The sequence below is a fragment of the Cupressus sempervirens genome, chromosome 10 (assembly GCF_028749045.1).
Source record: "Cupressus sempervirens isolate cs-2001-9-10 chromosome 10, ASM2874904v1, whole genome shotgun sequence".
Classification (NCBI taxonomy): Eukaryota; Viridiplantae; Streptophyta; class Pinopsida; order Cupressales; family Cupressaceae; genus Cupressus; species Cupressus sempervirens.
This window is the reverse complement of record NC_143127.1, coordinates 516,581,669-516,600,043: the sequence shown is the minus strand read 5'-3', so window position 1 is coordinate 516,600,043 and position 18,375 is coordinate 516,581,669. Positions and strand designations below refer to the sequence as shown.

The 18,375-nt window shown below is 36.5% G+C and overlaps 1 protein-coding gene across 8 annotated transcripts in view; it reads right to left on the bottom strand.

The window, feature by feature from the left end:
- Window positions 1-18,375, bottom strand: part of LOC149534920 (Asparagine synthase family protein) — a 181,310-nt gene that overhangs the window by 13,174 nt on the left and 149,761 nt on the right. For all 8 annotated transcript variants that reach the window (XM_089803083.1, XM_089803077.1, XM_089803075.1 and 5 more), the window contains one exon: window positions 10,808-10,864. In XM_089803083.1, coding sequence (XP_089659209.1) covers window positions 10,808-10,864 — 57 coding nt within the window. The remainder of the gene's footprint in view (window positions 1-10,807; window positions 10,865-18,375) is intronic.

The following is an 18,375-nucleotide window of genomic DNA, read 5'->3' as shown; positions in this document are numbered from 1 at the left end:
GACACCCAGGAATACTCTGATAGAATTCAGACACATTTGACTCTGCAAGTGGCCACCAACAGTAAAGGAATTATTCTTCCCCGTGATATTCTTGTCTGGACTAGCCAGGCCAACATTAGAGCAGAAGAATATATAATTAATTTTCTAAATCATTAATCCAGCTTGGAAACCTTGAGGTAAATATCCCACACCTACTATTATTAACTTTTTGTATAATATCATAATCATTATAATATTGAATTAGAAGAACAAGGTATACTTTGGCCAATTTAAACCAATTATCAGGTTATTCTGAGATGGATAGAATCAGCGCCTCTATAGTTTCCTTGAGGTTTGACCAAGATGGGATCAAGGATCATGGGCTTGGATCCATAGAAACCCTTGAGGAAGGTTGTTCATGTTGGATTCAAACAATTTTCTATGTTCCAATGTAATGTCCCCTTGTTAGCCTATTTCCCCATGGTCCCGTAGGCTAACCAAGACATTAAAGGGACTTAGAGGCCATTTGGCCTAGATAGTTTCAGTTGCAGGTCTTTCTGAGGGGTTTTGAGGCAACTTTGGGCATACTTACTATTTATAGTAAGTCATCTTGGACATGGTCGGACATCCAGGGGCAACGGTATGTTGATGATAATTGTTTAAAATCGACAAGAAGACTTGTTTATCGTTGATAAGATTTGTTATGCATTGATAAAGTTATTTTATAAAGTTAAATTTAATATTTAACTTTATTAATGCATAGACTATAGTTTGTGGGAAATATTTAAATTAAAAGAGTTCCCTTTAGTTTATAACACATTGGAGACATAATTTACATAAAGGGAGTTATGTTTTATCTCACATGGAGAAATTGAAGGATTGAGCTCTTGTGAGAACACTATAAAAGAAATAGAAGAGCTTCTTTTAGAAGGCTTGGGAAATATCAAAGAAATTGGAAAATTTTCTAGAGATTATGTCTCAATAGTTTGAAGGACGAAATCCCTTCAAACTGAAAATCTTGACACCATTGAAAGATATGGTCTTGAGATTTAACATGGTAGCAATCCGAAAAAGCAGATACGAAAAAGAAGTCCGAAAAAGCAGAACTGAAAAAGCAGGCTGAAAAAGCAGTCCGTAAAAGTAGTCCGAAAAAGCGAAACCGAAAAAGCAAGCTGAAAAAGTAGTCCATAAAAGCAGTTCAAAAAGCAAATCCAAAAAAGCAGTTCGAAAAAGCAAATCGGAAAAGCAAAGCAGAAGGGGCAGCATTGAAGGAAATTATTACAGCCATCTACAACCAAGTTCCCTTGTTAGTATTGTTTTTAGGGTATTTTATAAGTTTCAGCTATAAGTGTGCATTATACCAGCATTATCATTTTGTAATCCATGTAAATGCCAAAGTCTTGGCCATATTTCATGAGCAGTGTATTTGAAATTTCATTGCAATTAAGAAGATAATAGTTGCTGGTGTCATTTAAGCAATTCAATATCATTATTTATCAGCTAGTTAGTTTGCATACCAACTGTTTGTAAAAATGTCAGTTGGTTGTAGGTATTCATTTCTCATGCTTAGATCATATATATGCACTGAAGATTGTCAAAATTAGTAGCACACTCATGTTAAGTCATTGTGTAGTCCTTTTGGAGTCTTCTAGCACAAGATTCTCATTGATGCAAATTGAAGAAAGAGTCATTTAAAGCCAGCTACAATAATATATCAGTCATACGTCCCTTGTATATGAATTGTTTGATGAAATTCTTTGAGCTTTCATCAGCATTTTTTAGAGCAGATTTGAGGGGGGTCATTACAGTGGTATCAGAGCTTGCTTGCAAAGTGTTTGACGAAATGTCAAACAACTGAAGTATAAAGATTTTTGGTGCTTGAAGAAGTTATAACCTATTGGGGTTATTACAGTGGTATCAGAGCGGTTTCCTGCCATCCTATGGAAGTCTTATTGGGAATTTGGAATAGCCAGATAGAGAGAAAAAAAATGTTTGACAAAATTATTGCCAATCCAGATCAAGGAAAGGAAAGATTCTTACAGTTATTAGACACCTTAGCATAGGGACAGCGATCAGCAGAGCAGAGAGCATAGGAACATAGTCAGAGATTGAAGCTTATGATGCAGATGATGGCTCGTCAAATGGGGTTGAATGCTAATGTGGGTGGAGGAAATAATCAGAATGGTAATAACCAGAGTGGTAATAATCAGGATGGGACACATAATGGAGGCAAACAACTGGGGAACAATTTCGGTCATGCACCCCAGCAATCTAGGCAGTGAGTTCAAGGCCCATTATTCCCACATTTCCTCCTAGAGCTCCAGAGCAGCCCGTACCAGAGCCCCAGACCACTGATATACAAGACCAGCTGAGGAGAGATTGGGAAGCCAGAGGTCTAGATTTTACTGCTGCAATTACCTTTAGGGAGTATATAGATGTGCGGATGAAGCATATGCCACGTGGACATGACAGGAACCAAAGCTATGAGCTACGGAAGAAAGTAGGGAAACTTCAGTTACCATATTATGATGGCTCGGGGAAGTCTACAGCAAGAGCTTGGGTTCAAAGGCTTGACACATACTTTCAAATGAACCCTATGCCTGAGGAAGAAGCTATTAAGTATGCAGCAATTCACCTGGATGGGTTAGCACACGAGTGGTGGCATCATGGTATGGTCACTTTGGGTCATGCACACATTACCTCATATGTGGAGTTTAAGGAGAGACTGATTGAACGTTTTGATAGGCCTAAGGATCGTACCTTCCCTATGACAGGCAGAAATTTCTATGAGGAGTTTAACAGACATGTTGATTCGATACAAGGAGACATTAGCACATCTTCAGGTAATGGTTTATCTGCATCATCTTCACAAGTAGAAGGGGTTACAGACATTGTGCAGGATGAGCCGGAAGGTGATATCACAGGGACACCGGATTGTGTGATTAAGACAGATAGTGATTCCAGTACAGTTGGGCTGGATGAAGTTACAGCAGTTGAGGATACTGTCATGTTTGAGGATAGTACAGTTGATCAAAAAGTGAGCATTCAGGACTTTGCAGAAAATGAGTATCAGGCACAGTTGGATGCTTCTTCACGTGAGATAGAGGCTAGTAGCTCTTCACTTGGTTTAGCAAGCTAGCTGAAGACAAGGGACAAGAATATTGTTACGGCTTTATCTCATCATGACAGGATACATGGATTGATTGAGAATCACATTTGGATGATTCAACTGCAGAAGAGACAAAAAGGAGTCACAACAGGTTCTTCTTGTGACGACTTACAACAGATCAAGGAAGGCATGGAGGCAATGAAGTTAAGTTACATACACCTACTTTCAGATCGTGATCATATCCTTAATCTTGCAAGGATCTATTTAGATGCAGTGAAGAAGGAGAAAGAGGTTGATCGGTTTTTTCATGAGCTGGAGGATACTCGAAATTCCTTGGTGTGTACTCAGTTGGCTCTCCAAGATTTTGAGAGACACATGGACGAGCTTTGTCTTGAGGTGAGTTCAGTTCGGGAGTTAGCGCGTATACCAGGGACTCAGTTTTCTTTTACAGTCGAGTCACATGTTGATGATGATATGAGTATGTCTAGCATTCACACTCCAGATCTAGAGATTGTAGACAGGTGCGTGAAGTCAGTTGGTATTGTTCACATTACTCAGGTGAGAAGTTTGCTTGAATTACCAGTTGGTTTCCGTTCATGGATTAGATGTTGGGATCCTTATCTTAGTACCTTGGATCGTTTTGACCGGAGATATCTATCATTCCTTGGTAGTAGTATCTGTTGCACCATCATGGACTTGATTAGTAGTTTGCTAGGTGTAGTTCTCATCCATGCCAGCAACTTGTTTGATGCTGGATTTAGTTTTTACACACCTGTGTTGGGCATTGTTCATATATCCAGTCGACCAGTCTTGTTGGAATGGGTTAATGATCTCTCAGATATGACAGAGTTTACAGAAGAGTCCCAGGATCTGAGTATTACAGATGATAGCTATTCTAAGGTTACTCCTTTGGACAGTGTACCAGGGATAGAGTATAGGAGTGCGTCCAGTTGGCACAATCATGTGTCTAGTTAGCTGAGAGTTGGTGAGCGAGACATTTCTATCGCTTGCGAGCATTTCAATGCTGCTCGGCAGTTGTTTATAGTTTATGGATGGGGTTCTCCTACTAGTGATGAGCAAGGAGGCAGTTATCTTTCCTTGATAGAGATCCACTCTTTATGGGAGGCTATCCGGATTCTGAAACAGAATTATATGCAGTTGGCAGCCAACAGAGATTATCTTATGGAGTGGGGCAGTACAGCATATGACGCATTATTGGTCAAGGAAGATGAGGTGAGTGAGCTTACTCAGCAGCTCGAGGTGACTTCTGAGTTTCTTGAGAGTACACAGTTGGCTTTCGAGGGGTCACAATTTCATTTAGCTAAGGTGACCATGGAGTTAGAACGACTTCAATCTTTACCAAATTTTGTACAATCACAAACCGTGGTGTCTGGTGATCCAAGGATGTCCGTGATCGAGGTTGATAGAGGTAGTGGAGATGAGGATATATCTGTCCACAACACTAGTATTGGCATATTTGGTTCGTTTCCACTGGAGATAGGTTCAACTGAGTTGGGCGCTGCAACTGAGCATTGTGATATGTTCAACTTGGGGGGCATAGAGACTAGTGATGTTGTTGTTGATTCTGCGCCTTTGGCTATATCATCCTCTGACTCAGTTGATGATCAGTCACAATTGGTCGTATCACAACTATAGGATGAGTCCTTGACTGGGATTCGTTCTTTTTACCAGCATTATACTACAAGGTATGTTCATCAGTTTGCATCGAATCCAAGTGTTGAGGACTTGATGGCCGTCAGATTTGGTTTGGGTTCTAGTTCTTGCTATTTATCATGTGATGACTATTTGCCATCAGCGATGCATGGGAGTTATGGTTATGAGACAATGGCCGGTGATTTACAGAGTTGTGTTGATTGCAGTAGGTGTGCAGTGTGTGGATTCTCAGTATTTGGTGCAGTTTCATGCGGGAGTATTTACCATTGTCGCAGAGTTGTATTGTATATTCCGCATAGGCCAGTGGGATGCGTTGATGGTATTTACTATGTTGGCAGTTTGGGTTATCCACTCTACTTGGGTTTTGATACTTCGAGAGCTTGTTTCTCATGGGTTCCTGACTTTGGAGTTTGGGTGAGTTGCATTCACCAGTTTGATTATGGATTCCTCTTGGTTAATTTTCAGAGGTTGTTGTCGGAGCCTATGTTGACTGACAGCAGTATAAATCATGACTATGTTTGGGATCCAGGTGGATTGATTAGGTTGTTGTTCGGCCATTGCTTGAGGACAAGCAATTTTGGGAAGGGCGGACTATAATGTCCCCTTTTTAGCATTCATGGCATGATGTTGTCGTTAGCCTATTTCCCCATGGTCTCGTAGACTAACCAAGACATTAAAGGGACTTAGAGGCCAATTGGCCTAGATAGTTTCAGTTGCAGGTCTTTCTGAGGGGTTTTGAGGCAACTTTGGGCATACTTACTATTTATAGTAAGTCATCTTGGACATGGTCGGACATCCAGGGACAGCGGTATGTCGATTGTAATTGTTTAAAATCGACAAGAAGACTCATTTATCATTGATAAGATTTGTTATGCATTGATAAAGCTATTTTATAAAGTTAAATTTAATATTTAACTTTATTAATGCATAGACTATAATTTGTGGAAAATATTTAAATTAAAAAAGTCCCCTTTATTTTATAACACATTGGAGACATAAGTTACATAAAGGGAGTTATGTTTTATCCCACATGGAGAAAACAAAGGATTGAGCTCTTGTGAGAACATTATAAAAGAAATAGAAGAGCTTCTTTTTAGGAGGCTTGGGAAATATCGAAGAAATTGGGAAATTTTCTGGAGATTGTCTCAATAGTTTGAAAGGCAAAATCCCTTCAAGCTGAAAATCTTGACGCCATTGAAAGATATGGTCTTGAGATTTAACATGGTAGCAATCCGAAAAAGCAGATACGAAAAAGCAGTCTGAAAAAGCGGAACCGAAAAGCAAGCTGAAAAAGCAGTTAGTAAAAGCAGTCCGAAAAAGCGAAACCGAAAAAGCAGTCCGTAAAAGCAGTTCAAAAAAGCAGATCCGAAAAAGCAAATCGGAAAAACAAAGCAGAAAGGGCAACATTGAAGGAAATTATTACAGCCATCTACAACCAGGTTCCCTTGTTAGTATTGTTTTTAGGGTATTATAAGTTTCAGCTGTAAGTGTGCATTATACCAGCATTATCATTTTGTAATCCATGTAAATGCCAAAGTCTTGGCCATATTTCATGAGCATTGGATTTGAAATTTCATTGCAATTAAGAAGATAATAGTTGCTGGTGTCATTTAAGCAATTCAATATCATTATTTATCAGCTAGTTAGTTTGCATACCAACTGTTTGTAAAAATGCCAGTTGGTTGTAGGTATTCATTTCTCATGCTTAGATCATATATATGCATTGAATATTGTCAAAATTAGTAGCACACTCATGTTAGGTCATTGTGTAGTCCTTTTGGAGTCTTCTAGCACAAAATTCTCATTGATGCAAATTGAAGAAAGAGTCATTTAAAGCCAGCTAAAATACTATATCAATCATACGTCCCTTGCATATGAATTGTTTGATGAAATTCCTTGAGCTTTCATTAGCATTTTTGAGAGCAGATTTGAGGGGGGTCATTACAGTGGCATCAGAGCTTGCTTGCAAAGTGTTTGACGAAATGTCAAACAACTTAAGTATAAAAATTTTTGGTGTTTGAAGAAGTTATAACCTATTGGGGTTATTACATCCAACACTCTGCTAATTGAGCACTGCAATTGAAATAGATTAAATTTCTTAATCCAACCAATTAGTTATTCCGAGATGGGTAAGGATCAACGTCCTTGTAAGATGCCTTAAGGATTAACCAAGATGGGATCAAATTGCATTGTGCTTACTCCAAGATGGGATTAAGGGCTTGGATCCGCAGAAACCTTGAGGAAGACCATTGAGTTTGGTGCCTGCAATCTCTTTACATCCTAAGTTTTCTCCTTGACTAAGAATGATAATAAGAGCAAAACAAGTAAGCATTCCGCTCTTGGATGTAGTATGCATTGGCTTGGAGTAATTTATCACAACTCGCATTTTCTTTGAACTTATATATACGTGTACTAATGATCACTTGTGGTTGCATGATTCTATCAAAGAAGTAGATTTTGTAAATCATCTTCTTAACTCTAGTGAACTATAAAGCATTTACCAAGAATACATGTATTGTGCATCTGCATTGTGTTTGCTTGGTGTTTTCATGCATTCATGTGTTTGCTCCATGTTTTCATGTGTCTACTTCATGTTTTCATGCATCCATATGTTTACTTCGTGTATGCTTTGTGTTTTCATGCATTAAGATGTATACTAGATTGTTCTTGAATCCATATGCTTCGCATGATGGTTCTACAAAAAGTCATTTTTGCTTTGAGGAAAAGCAAAATCTAAGAGGGTAGGACTGTGATATCCCTGTCAAAATAAATCCATATTAAATAATAAATAAATAAATAAAATATTCATAACATTAAATTATCTATATTCATTGCATAATATATATTAAATATGAGAATTAAATATTATTTATATATAAAGTAAATATATTATGCAATATCATTAGTGCTAATAATAATATATTAATAAGAAATATAATTTATATTATTATTAATATGATATATATTATGTTAGTAATATAATATATATAATCACTGTTACCCAAGTGCACGCACTTGGGGTAAAACTCTGGCATACTAGGTGTGTGTATGTCCCAAGTGTGGGTACGGCGTGCACCCACGCTCTGCCACCACCACCGAAGTGATGCCACACAACCACACTGTTCAGCGCACCCGACAAGTGTAGGGGTGCACGGATGTGCAAGTGCGTGGCTGGGTGGGCGCAGGGTGCTTCTAGGGGATGCATGGTGTGCGTCTGGTGCCCATGTTGAAAAGTCAATATTTTTTAATTTTCTTTATATTATTTTACCTGTGAGGAGTCTAGCAGTTATAGTGATGAGGACTTCGGTTTAGGGGATAATTAGAGAGCTCCCACCCTTACATTCTTATCATTGACATTTTTTAGATTGTACTCACTTTAATATGGCCATGATACATTATTTCATTTCACACTTTCATGCTACTTAGCTCATTGTAATCATGGGCATCTTGATCTTTATGATATATCATATTTATAATTTGAACAATGAATTTGATAGTCAATGGTTGACATACATGGTACTATGCATGATTTATATTTTTAGTTTATCATTATCATTATCATTGTGTATAAATGTAATATCTCCTACGAATATTAGGCCCAGCTTTTTCCTCAAATTATTTCAGATTCATAAACAGAAAATCATATCATAATTTCCAGCAAATAACCAGCTATAACCAGCAGCATAAATCAATGTATAACTAGCAAACACTCATTCCAAAAACTCCAGCATTCCGTATTGCAACATACATCAGCAATACAAGAACATGGATAATGACTAATTCCAATCTTAAAACAGAAATAAAGTCAGATTGGAAACACTGAAAGTAGAAAACAATGTAAGCACAAGTGAGACACCTGAAATGATGTCTCCAATACGATGGGTATTCGTCCACCATCTCTCGGCTTGTGGGTTTTCATCCTCCAAGTGGCTGAAGCTGAAGCTTCCTAATTTTCTCCAAGAGAAAATCTCAAATCAATTCCATATCCAAATACATATATCTGAATGAATGAGGCTCTCTCCTTTTAATCCTCAAAGTTGTGACTCTTCGACTCCCTTCCTATCTTTTCGTCTTATCCCTCCTTGTCACTTTTAACCCACTTTATAATATCAAATTGACCTTTTATAAATTTAATTTATGCTCTCATAGTCAGTTTTAATATTATATGAATATGTCTTTAAATTTCCTAATGTCCCAAAAAGGGGACATTACAATAAAACTTTAATGTTATTAACGTTACAGCTTACTATGAGTATGTTACTAAGTTCAATGGTCATTGGTTATAAAGTTTCAATTTTCAAGTTTGAACTTATGGTTCATGAATCACATTTCAATTTTCTATATTCATTGATCAACTATGTTTGATATGTTATATTGAAGTATCATTTCATAATTAGCATTTCAAGTTATATTTGTATACTAAGCAACCTCCCCCCTCGCTCCCTCCCCCTCCACACCCTTGCCACCACACCCCCATCGTCCCCAAATTGAGGCCCTTTTTTCCCACACCCGAAACTTGTCCTGACGTCCCCCACACCCCCACACTAGTGTCACACTGTATACAATTAATATAATTCATATAATTAAATTATTAATATAATATAGTACTTATTTAAGAAAAGACACTACGTTACCAAGTTTGGACCCTAGAGCTTGAGTCCGGATCTGGATTCGTTTAGGTTTGGATTCGAACTTGGGTCCAGGCAGAGTCCCTGATTGAGTCAAATTACATTAAAATATCATTTTTTTAATATTTTCAATGTATGACTTTTTTTACAATATTAACATGGATTAATGAGCAAGTATTTAATGTTTATCTCTGACATTTGGCATTGATCAATGATCAAGTGACATTGATATATTCTTACTATGAAATGACTTCATAAGTTAGTTTTACAACTATGCATGTTTCTCATTTTTTTTTGCATATATATATACACACACACACACACTCAAGAAGCCACCCACAAACACAAATGGAAAATTAGTTTTTTGCCCGAACCCCAAACCCAAATCTGTCCCCAAACCCGAATCGGCAACTTAGAAAAGACGCGACTCTTAAAATGAAGTGTATATATATGTATATATATATATATATAGAATAAAATAACTTTGAGAGAACAGTATTCAGAAATGGAGAAATTTCAATGAAAATATATGCATTTGGTCTTCAATCAGATAAAAGAGATAAATTAATGTAAATCCCAATAGGGGACATTACACAATGTCAATCTTTTGTTTTCTGTTTTTGCTGCTCTATATTCATATCAGAATATTCATTTAATCTTTATGCCATGAAAATACAAATGACATTTTTTGCATGTTCATCTGGTGCAAAAAATGAAAATTGAACTGCCATTTGAAGAATTTGCTACTGGAAATAAAATTTGCACACCACTAAAAAAATGATAATGCACAAGAGGTGGACATTAAGGTATGATGCATTTGAGAGAAAAAGCCAGTGGAAAGACGTGATACAATTTCAAAACAGGAAGCAAATTTATATGATACCATTCATACTGGCAGTCAAATAATGAAACTTAGAAATGATGTAGTTTTTAATTGGCATTTTGAGAATAATCTAGTTATTTAGTTGGCTGGGTTGGAAATTATTCCCATAGCCGAATAATATTAGCCATATAAAACCAATCCATTGATTGCAATTTCTCTTTCATTTTGTTTACAATGTAAATCTTTTGCTTTCTGCTTTTGCTGTCCTACAGTACTTAACACGAATGGATGTGTTCAATTTGTAATTCCGAAATGTATATTGAATATAACTGTATGCAATGAAATTATATGCAAATAAACTCGGAGAACCCTATTATTGCGCATGATTTTAGAATACTTCTGTTCAAGTTTGATCTTTGAACTTATTTTCTGACCAGTCTACTTGAAATACACAAATTTGTTAGGTCCGTCTACTTCTGCAAACAATACAATGTATACCAAAACAAAAGAAAACAGGAGGCAGCGACTGCCATATTCAAAGTTCTCATTTAATCTCCTTATTTATTAGGGAAGAATGATACTCTTGAAATTCACCTGTATAGCTCGTTTTGGAATGGTTGATGCTCCTTCCAATCCCAATAGTATTGCCACCTGTTTGAAAGCAACTCCAAGAAAATATTAATATGAAAAATACAAAAAAAATAAAAATGCTCTATATTATTAATTACCAATAAAAAACAGAGAAAATTTATATGTGGTCTGCAAGATGGCTGGCTGTCCAATTGGCACTTTCTCAAGAACTAACATTTGTAATACAGAAATAACGTAGAATTTAAAACAAAAAAGTAACAGATATAAAAAAATGCAAGTATACACCTTAGTTTGGTCTTCTCAGATATAGCAATGTTTACAAAGGAATTTAGTGCCTTAACTGAAAGAAAACTAAAGAGTAAGGCCTACATTCAGACCCTTGTCTTAGTAATCCTCTTAAATTATGTTTAGCTGAAGGCTTTGATGGTCGTTCAAACTTATGGAGAGACAAAAGCCGAAAACAAGAAATGATAATGTTGCTTCAGTACTGGAATCAAGCTGCATCTCATTCCTACGTGTTTCTTTATCTCCATTTTTCCCCAGTACAACAGATAAATTCTAGATTCTGGTCCTTTATTTCCTCTCTCCAGTAATCTGCTCACTTAGTTCCAGCATACTTCTGTCTCCTTTCCAGTGCTCGGCATACATTTTTCCCTTGCCTAAAATTTTAAAGTTCTAATGGTGTTTTTGTGTGTGCACTATTTTATATTTAGTGATCCATAATAAAGAAAATGTTATAGACTGAATTCAAAGGCTGCTCAAATTATCTACGATGATTCACATTTAAACAGGGTTGCCGGAAACTCCTCTGTCCCTCCTTGGGCGCGTGTATCCCTGTATCCAATTTGGAAACATATCAGATATGACCCGGATACACATGGAATATTGTACCATGTCTGCCTAAAAGAACTTGATTTTTCAACTGTGCCAAATACTATGGGATTTGATTTTTTAAAAGATTTGATATAAATCTTCCCAAGTTTAATCTATAAAAAAAATTATTAAAGAATTTTTTTTAAAATAGTATAAACAAAACTTGCACCAAATCAGAAAGACAAATAAGATGTTTATTCTATTTCAGCAACCCATTTTTTGGTTATCTTCTAATGCAACTCTACTATGTTTACATATTGTAAAGTGTTAAATTAACTTGTAAATATTTATGTAGCATCTATGTGTCAATGTTGCTTTTGAAGTAATGAAAATCTCCTATAATAACTTAGAAAACTGTGTTAAATATTGTGTATTTATTAATGTCATGTCCAGCCGTGTCCATATTAGGGGTCTTAAAAAATGGTTGTATCCATACCCAATACTGTATCTGTATTTGTATCCATGCAACTTTGCATTTAAAAGAACCTCCTTCAGTACATTAAACAAGTCTATATTTAATAGTAATATACTATTTCGATGTCACAACCACCTTCTAAAGCTAGAGTGTGACTTTGAGATCATTATGCACTGTTATGTCATACGTTTACCACATTGACAAAGATAAGCTTAAGGCTTTTCAACAAAATATTGCAAGACTATATTGGGTTTAACCACGAAATCCAGTAAAGATTTCAGCTTCCGTGGCCTGACAGTCAAATTAAACATGTAGGTCAAAAAAGAAGTGGAGAAGCGAAGTATAAATGCACCAAAATGTGCACAAATTCAACTTAACTTTACTCAGCCTGGTGATCTTGTACTTGTGAAGGAGAGGTCACAAGTTCAGATCCTGCAGGAGATTAGTTCCTTATGCCTCATTGGAAACACAATAAGGTACCTCCTTCAAAGAGTACAAGGTAGCCCCATATATAAGCCATAAGTAGCCAAAAACAGATACATGATGGACCATAGAAGGATCCATTCCCATTTCCAAATGGATTGTTTCTCTTGTTACAAAAGGTCAAAATGATACAACATAAAAAGTTATTTCGTGGGTGAATTGGATTGTTTTTTTTTGCAAGAAGAAATTTGAAAGGGTCTCGACCCTTTTGAAAAGACCATGACAGACATAGCTATAAGAAGCCCAATGCTCAATAAAGAAACATTAATAAGGATCACTCTAGATTAATGCTGTCAAAAAAACAACACCTGCATGACCTCCCAATAGAGATTAAAAATGATGAGAAATCATTGAGTAAAACAAGCGAACGATTGAATCAAGGTGAGTTGAAAGTTGAAACCATCATGCTCCAAAGAGCTTTGTGTAATAGATTTGATAGATAAATCCATACCTCCCAAATATAATCTGCAATAAAAATGGTTCACATTTCAAGAGAACAAGCCACAATTGATGCTTTGCAACCTTGAGAGAGATTTGATCCAATGAGGAATCTAATATTAAGATTTGCCTGTAAATGAATTATGCAGATTGTAATAAATACAATGGATTATTTTACAAACATAAAGATTAAAGTTAAAAACCCTTGATGAAAACCCTATAATTCGCTCAATCTAAAAATGGAGTTTAATCATTTGACTAGAGAAAACTTGTCCTATAACTTGCTCAAACAGGCAATGGAAAAACTTTCTCAAGTTTAATTTGAGTGTAATAATATAATAAGGGAGCTAATTACTCTAGCATTGAATACCAACAGCTCTCACTCAGAATCATTGAGACAAATTTCCTTGTTGGATATGCTCTCATGTTTGATTGTGAATCCTGAACCATTAGAATTCATAGAACTTCTTATTAGTCTTTCATCCAAATGCTTCTTCCTCTTATCCTTATCAGTGGAAGGCAAGACAGCCACTGGTGAACAAAGAGCACCAACCAGGTCCCTATTCACAAATTTTGAACCCTTCCCTTCCCAACTAAGGGGTTTACTGTTTTCAGCAAGGAATGTTATTTTCACCAAAGATAATCCTATCCAGAGAAGGCCCGTCCTCATTGATACCACTCACCAATGACATCTCTCCCAAAAATTGTTTGAGGCCAAGATCCTTATTTTATTTTTATTCTTTTTATAGTTTTGCTTCTTTCAATTCGCTAAGCCAAATGGTAGAAAAGTGGGAAGCTGTGGCATTTTTTCTATGTCATTAAAGAACCCTTGTAGAAAAATGTTGCATCTGTTCACCAAATTTAGAGGACAATGCAATAGAGGGATGAACTATACCCACATTTACATAACATCAAGCAAACAATATGCATTTCCTACATTTGGTCATCATATCAATAGGTAATTAGCAAAACCCTTACAGAAACATTATCATCCCAATATTCAAACACTATATCTAGAAGCCTAATCCAGACGAGTACCCTTTTGATACAATCCTCATGTGGATCAAAACTACCCTAACTCACCCAAAAACCACAGCCCATCCAAGAGGGCCCAAAGACAATATACATGACCCAAAAAAGAGATAAAAAGAAATCAATCCTTGAGTTGGAATTTCAAGATGACCACATAACTTCTATTTATTGATACATCAATGTTTGCCCAAGCTTAGACAAACATCCTACTAAGAAATCTTCAGCCTGCAAGATGCCTTATCAGCTATTGATAAGGATTGAGCAGAACAGGGCATACTTTAAATCTGTTTAACCCAAGATTTCTTTGTGGGCAACACAAGACCTGTTCTTCCAAGCACTTAATATCTAGAGACACCTAAAAGATCTTACTGCTTTATCCTTCTCCACCTCAATAAAATGAGCAATAAACCCTTATAGACTTCACCACAGCAGAAAACCAACTCCCCACAGGAAGAATTTCTAGGGGTGTGTAGGGGGGAATTAACAGTACCATGAACTTCTTCATAGCCAGGGAAGCCTTTGATTTGTGCCACCCTAGCAAGCATTTTTCCCACTAGTCCTTTTAATCATATAAGTATGCCAACTTTCTTGAAGAAAAGGGAGACTATTTAGGTAATAGAAGTTATTGTTTGCAAGATATTGTTACATAATATGATCTAAAGGTTAGTTGAATTTTTTATGTTGTCTTGGTCTAATGTAAGTGTAATTAATGTAGTTGATCAGTCTCTTGGTTATTAAAGAACAGCTGGAAATTATGTAGAAAATGGTTTTATAAACCTAGTTTGAAAAGTAATAAATTATCTTTGTGCTGGGTGGATATTTTGCAATTAAGAGTTTGTTAAAATCCAATTGCAAAATAGGTAGACCAATCACAGCGTATGAGATAGAATCTCTCCTACTTTTAAGGAAAGGCTCTCCCTTCTCAATGATCCTTGGATCAACACAAGGTAAGCAAGAAGTCGAGAAATTTTGTAAAAGGTGTTACCAATATTCTTTCCTCTTATCTTTCAAAAAAGAATTCATTTACCTGCGGAGTGAGTAATAGGCAAGATGAAATCTCTAACTACACATCTATCTAATAGCTAGAAAAGGTGACAGAGATAAGTCAACACCAACTCAAAGGCCAGTTGAGAGTGTACCAGTTTGGCTCGAAGTCCTTTTATAATCTATTCTATAAGAATAACCTCTACCATTGGGACGCAAAGACTTCTAGAAGTAGGGAATTCTAACTATTTTTGTGAATTGAGAAGGTAATACAAGCTTCAGTGAAAACTTCTAGTCTATGTATAACCACAATCGCTCCCAGTCAAAGCTTCAGCTCCGATTGCTTCTTAACTTGTTTATGCTCAATTATTTAAAACATACAAGAACATGAATCAAAGATAACAAATGCAAACTATAGTAAAAGCTTCCAATTTGCACTATCACAATTGCTCTCAATCAAAGTTTCAGCTCCAGTTGTTTCTTTGTATTCACATTTCTTTAAAACAATACTACACAGTCAAAGTTATGTTTGCACAATCCTTCAGAGCTTTCTTGAAAACAATAAAAGATGATCTTTACAATGAGGGAGGCACTCCTTATATAGGGAAAAAAGTGAGAAAAAAGGAGGAAAAAGTGGGAGAAACTCAACAATTTTGACCCTAGTAAAACTATGTGAGAAGAATTATTAGATTACATGTCAAAAGGACATGCAGTCAAATTACATGTAATTGCATTGCGTGTAATTCATCTTCTCAAACTACAAACATAAAAAACTGAAATCTGAAAGAAGAAGAAGACAGAAAAAGTTGAATCAATCCTATAGATTGTTTAGAAAAGCCTTATATGTGGTGATACAATCACAAACTATAGAAAGATATGGGATCTTCATTTTACTTTGAAACAGATTGAATTCTAACTGCATTCACATGTTTTGATTTTACAATTTTATAGTTTTTTGCAAGAGAATCCAATAAGCATTTTGCTATGAATTTGTATGTGGCAAACATGTTAATCATGTGTGATCCGAATTCTTCAGAATCAAGATCGGCATTGACTCTGTCAATATATTCTGAAGTCATTTATTCTTCAGTTAACAAGTTATCATGTTCAATAAGGACATTGCATCCCATTTCCTCCAAATTGCACATGATCTCTATTTCTACTGATTGGCTGCCTTCTAAGGCTCCCTGAAACTTTGTTAGAAGCTTTCCAAGTACCTCCTTATGAGCCATGAGTCCTTGATATTTGTAGAACATATCTAGTGTAACCCGGGTGCACACACGTGGATCAAAAACCCCACGCACCAGGTGCAGGTATACCGCACACCTGAGTACCCCCACTGCAGCAAAAATGCAGCAACACCACTCAGAGCACCCAGGTAGGATGCAAGGACGTGGGTGCGTCCAGGGTGCAAGGGTGAGCTCTCGAGTGTGCCTGGGGTGAGCGTGGGGTGCAACCAGTGCCTTGACTGATAAGTCAAAAAAAAAAAAAAAAAACTTTTTTGAAATTGTTTTTTTAGCAAGGGAACCCTAATTGGCTATGGGTCCCATGAGGTCTATTTTGAGGCTTAATAAAGCCAATACACCTCATTTTCATCTGAAATTTCCATTTCATTTTTTAAGAGCAGCAAGGAGCAAGGTGAGCAAAAGAGGTTCGAAGAGTTTGTGAGAGCTTAGTGGGTGATTTTGCAAAGGATTGCAAGATTAAGAGGAGCAAGAAAATTTGATTTGGCATATGTCTCATCAAGTTTCAAGGTAGGCTATTTTTATTTTACAGTATTGTTTCTGCTTTAGAAATCAATTTATATTTAATGTTTACTTTCAGCTTTGCATTTAAAAATTAATTTTCGAATGTTTCATTCTTGAATCTTGTGGATAGTAGATAGTTGATAGTTGATAGTTCTATGATTTTTACATTAATTTTTTGTTATTAAAATAGGCTGAAACATATTTAGCTTACCATTTTTTATATTTCTAAAGTTTTAAGGAGGCTGAAACTAGTTTGTTTTAATCTTTTTTAAATTATTATTAATTACGTGGGCTGAAATCTATCATGATTCATAATCATTTTTATATTGTGAATTGTAGTTTTGGAACTAACATCTAAATTCAATCAAAATGTAGAAGACATGGAAATTAATCAGGCAAGTGCATCAGATTATGAGCTTGAGCCTGAAGGAAGTGATCATGGGGCTAATGTAGATGTCCGATCTGAGAAAGAGCCTCTTTATGTTGCACCAGGGGTGCCCTATGATTTTCCTTCATAGATTTAGGCAGAGTTTGCTAGGGGTCCTTATGATCCGAAGTCCCCTCAAAAACAATTTTCCATGAAAATTACATTCTCTACACCTACAAGTGGTGGCACATGGAAACAAAAGTGTAATATGTGTGGTGGAGAATGGTTTGGCAACATTATGAGAGTTAATGCACACCTTTTTTGGATTAGTTATGGTGTGACCTCGTGCATATTCTTGGCAAATCCTAAGAATGTGAAATACAAAATTGAAGGGAACAAACTATGGGGCATTTTTGATGATATTGAAGTCTTAGTTCCTAGATCTTTGGCTGCTAGGCAACAAGTATAGAGTACACAATAGTTACAAGGGCAGCGAGATACATCTACTCATATCTTGCATCAGAGAGCAGGGACTATGTCACCTACGCCATCATTTTCCTCACCTACACACAGTGCAACAGGGGATAGCAGTAATGGGAAATGGAAAGCAACTACTTGTCATAGTGGTAGTAACCACATTGCTCATTTATTTAACATGCATGCAATGGAGTGGTTAGATGATGTTGTTGGTGATTTCTTCTTTTCCAATGGTATCCCTATGCATGTTGCTCGATCTCCCATTTTTGTGAGGATGATGTCCATGGCTGTGAAAGAGGGAGAGCCATCATATGTACCACCCGGTGACCACAAGTTGAGGACTATAGTGTTGGATAGGGCCTATGACAAGGTCGAGATCTTGATGGGGCAGATGAAGCCATGTTGGATGGATTCAGGCTGCAACATTATCATGGATGGGTGGACGGACATTAGTCATCGTCCACTCATCAACATTATTGTCACACACACCAAGGGCCCATGCTTTTTTAGGGTAGTTGGTTGTTCAAGGCATCATGAAGATGTTGATTTTTAGTTTCATGTGCTTAAGGAGACCGTTGTGGAGGTTGGGCCACAAACTGTGGTCCAAGTTGTGACAGATGCAACACGTCTACAATGTTGTAGGGAGGCTTGTTGAGGCAGCCTATAGGCATATTTGGTGGACTCTGAACAATGCACTCAAAGACATGGGGAAAATTGACTAGACAAGGCGGGTGGTTAATGATGGGAGAGAGGT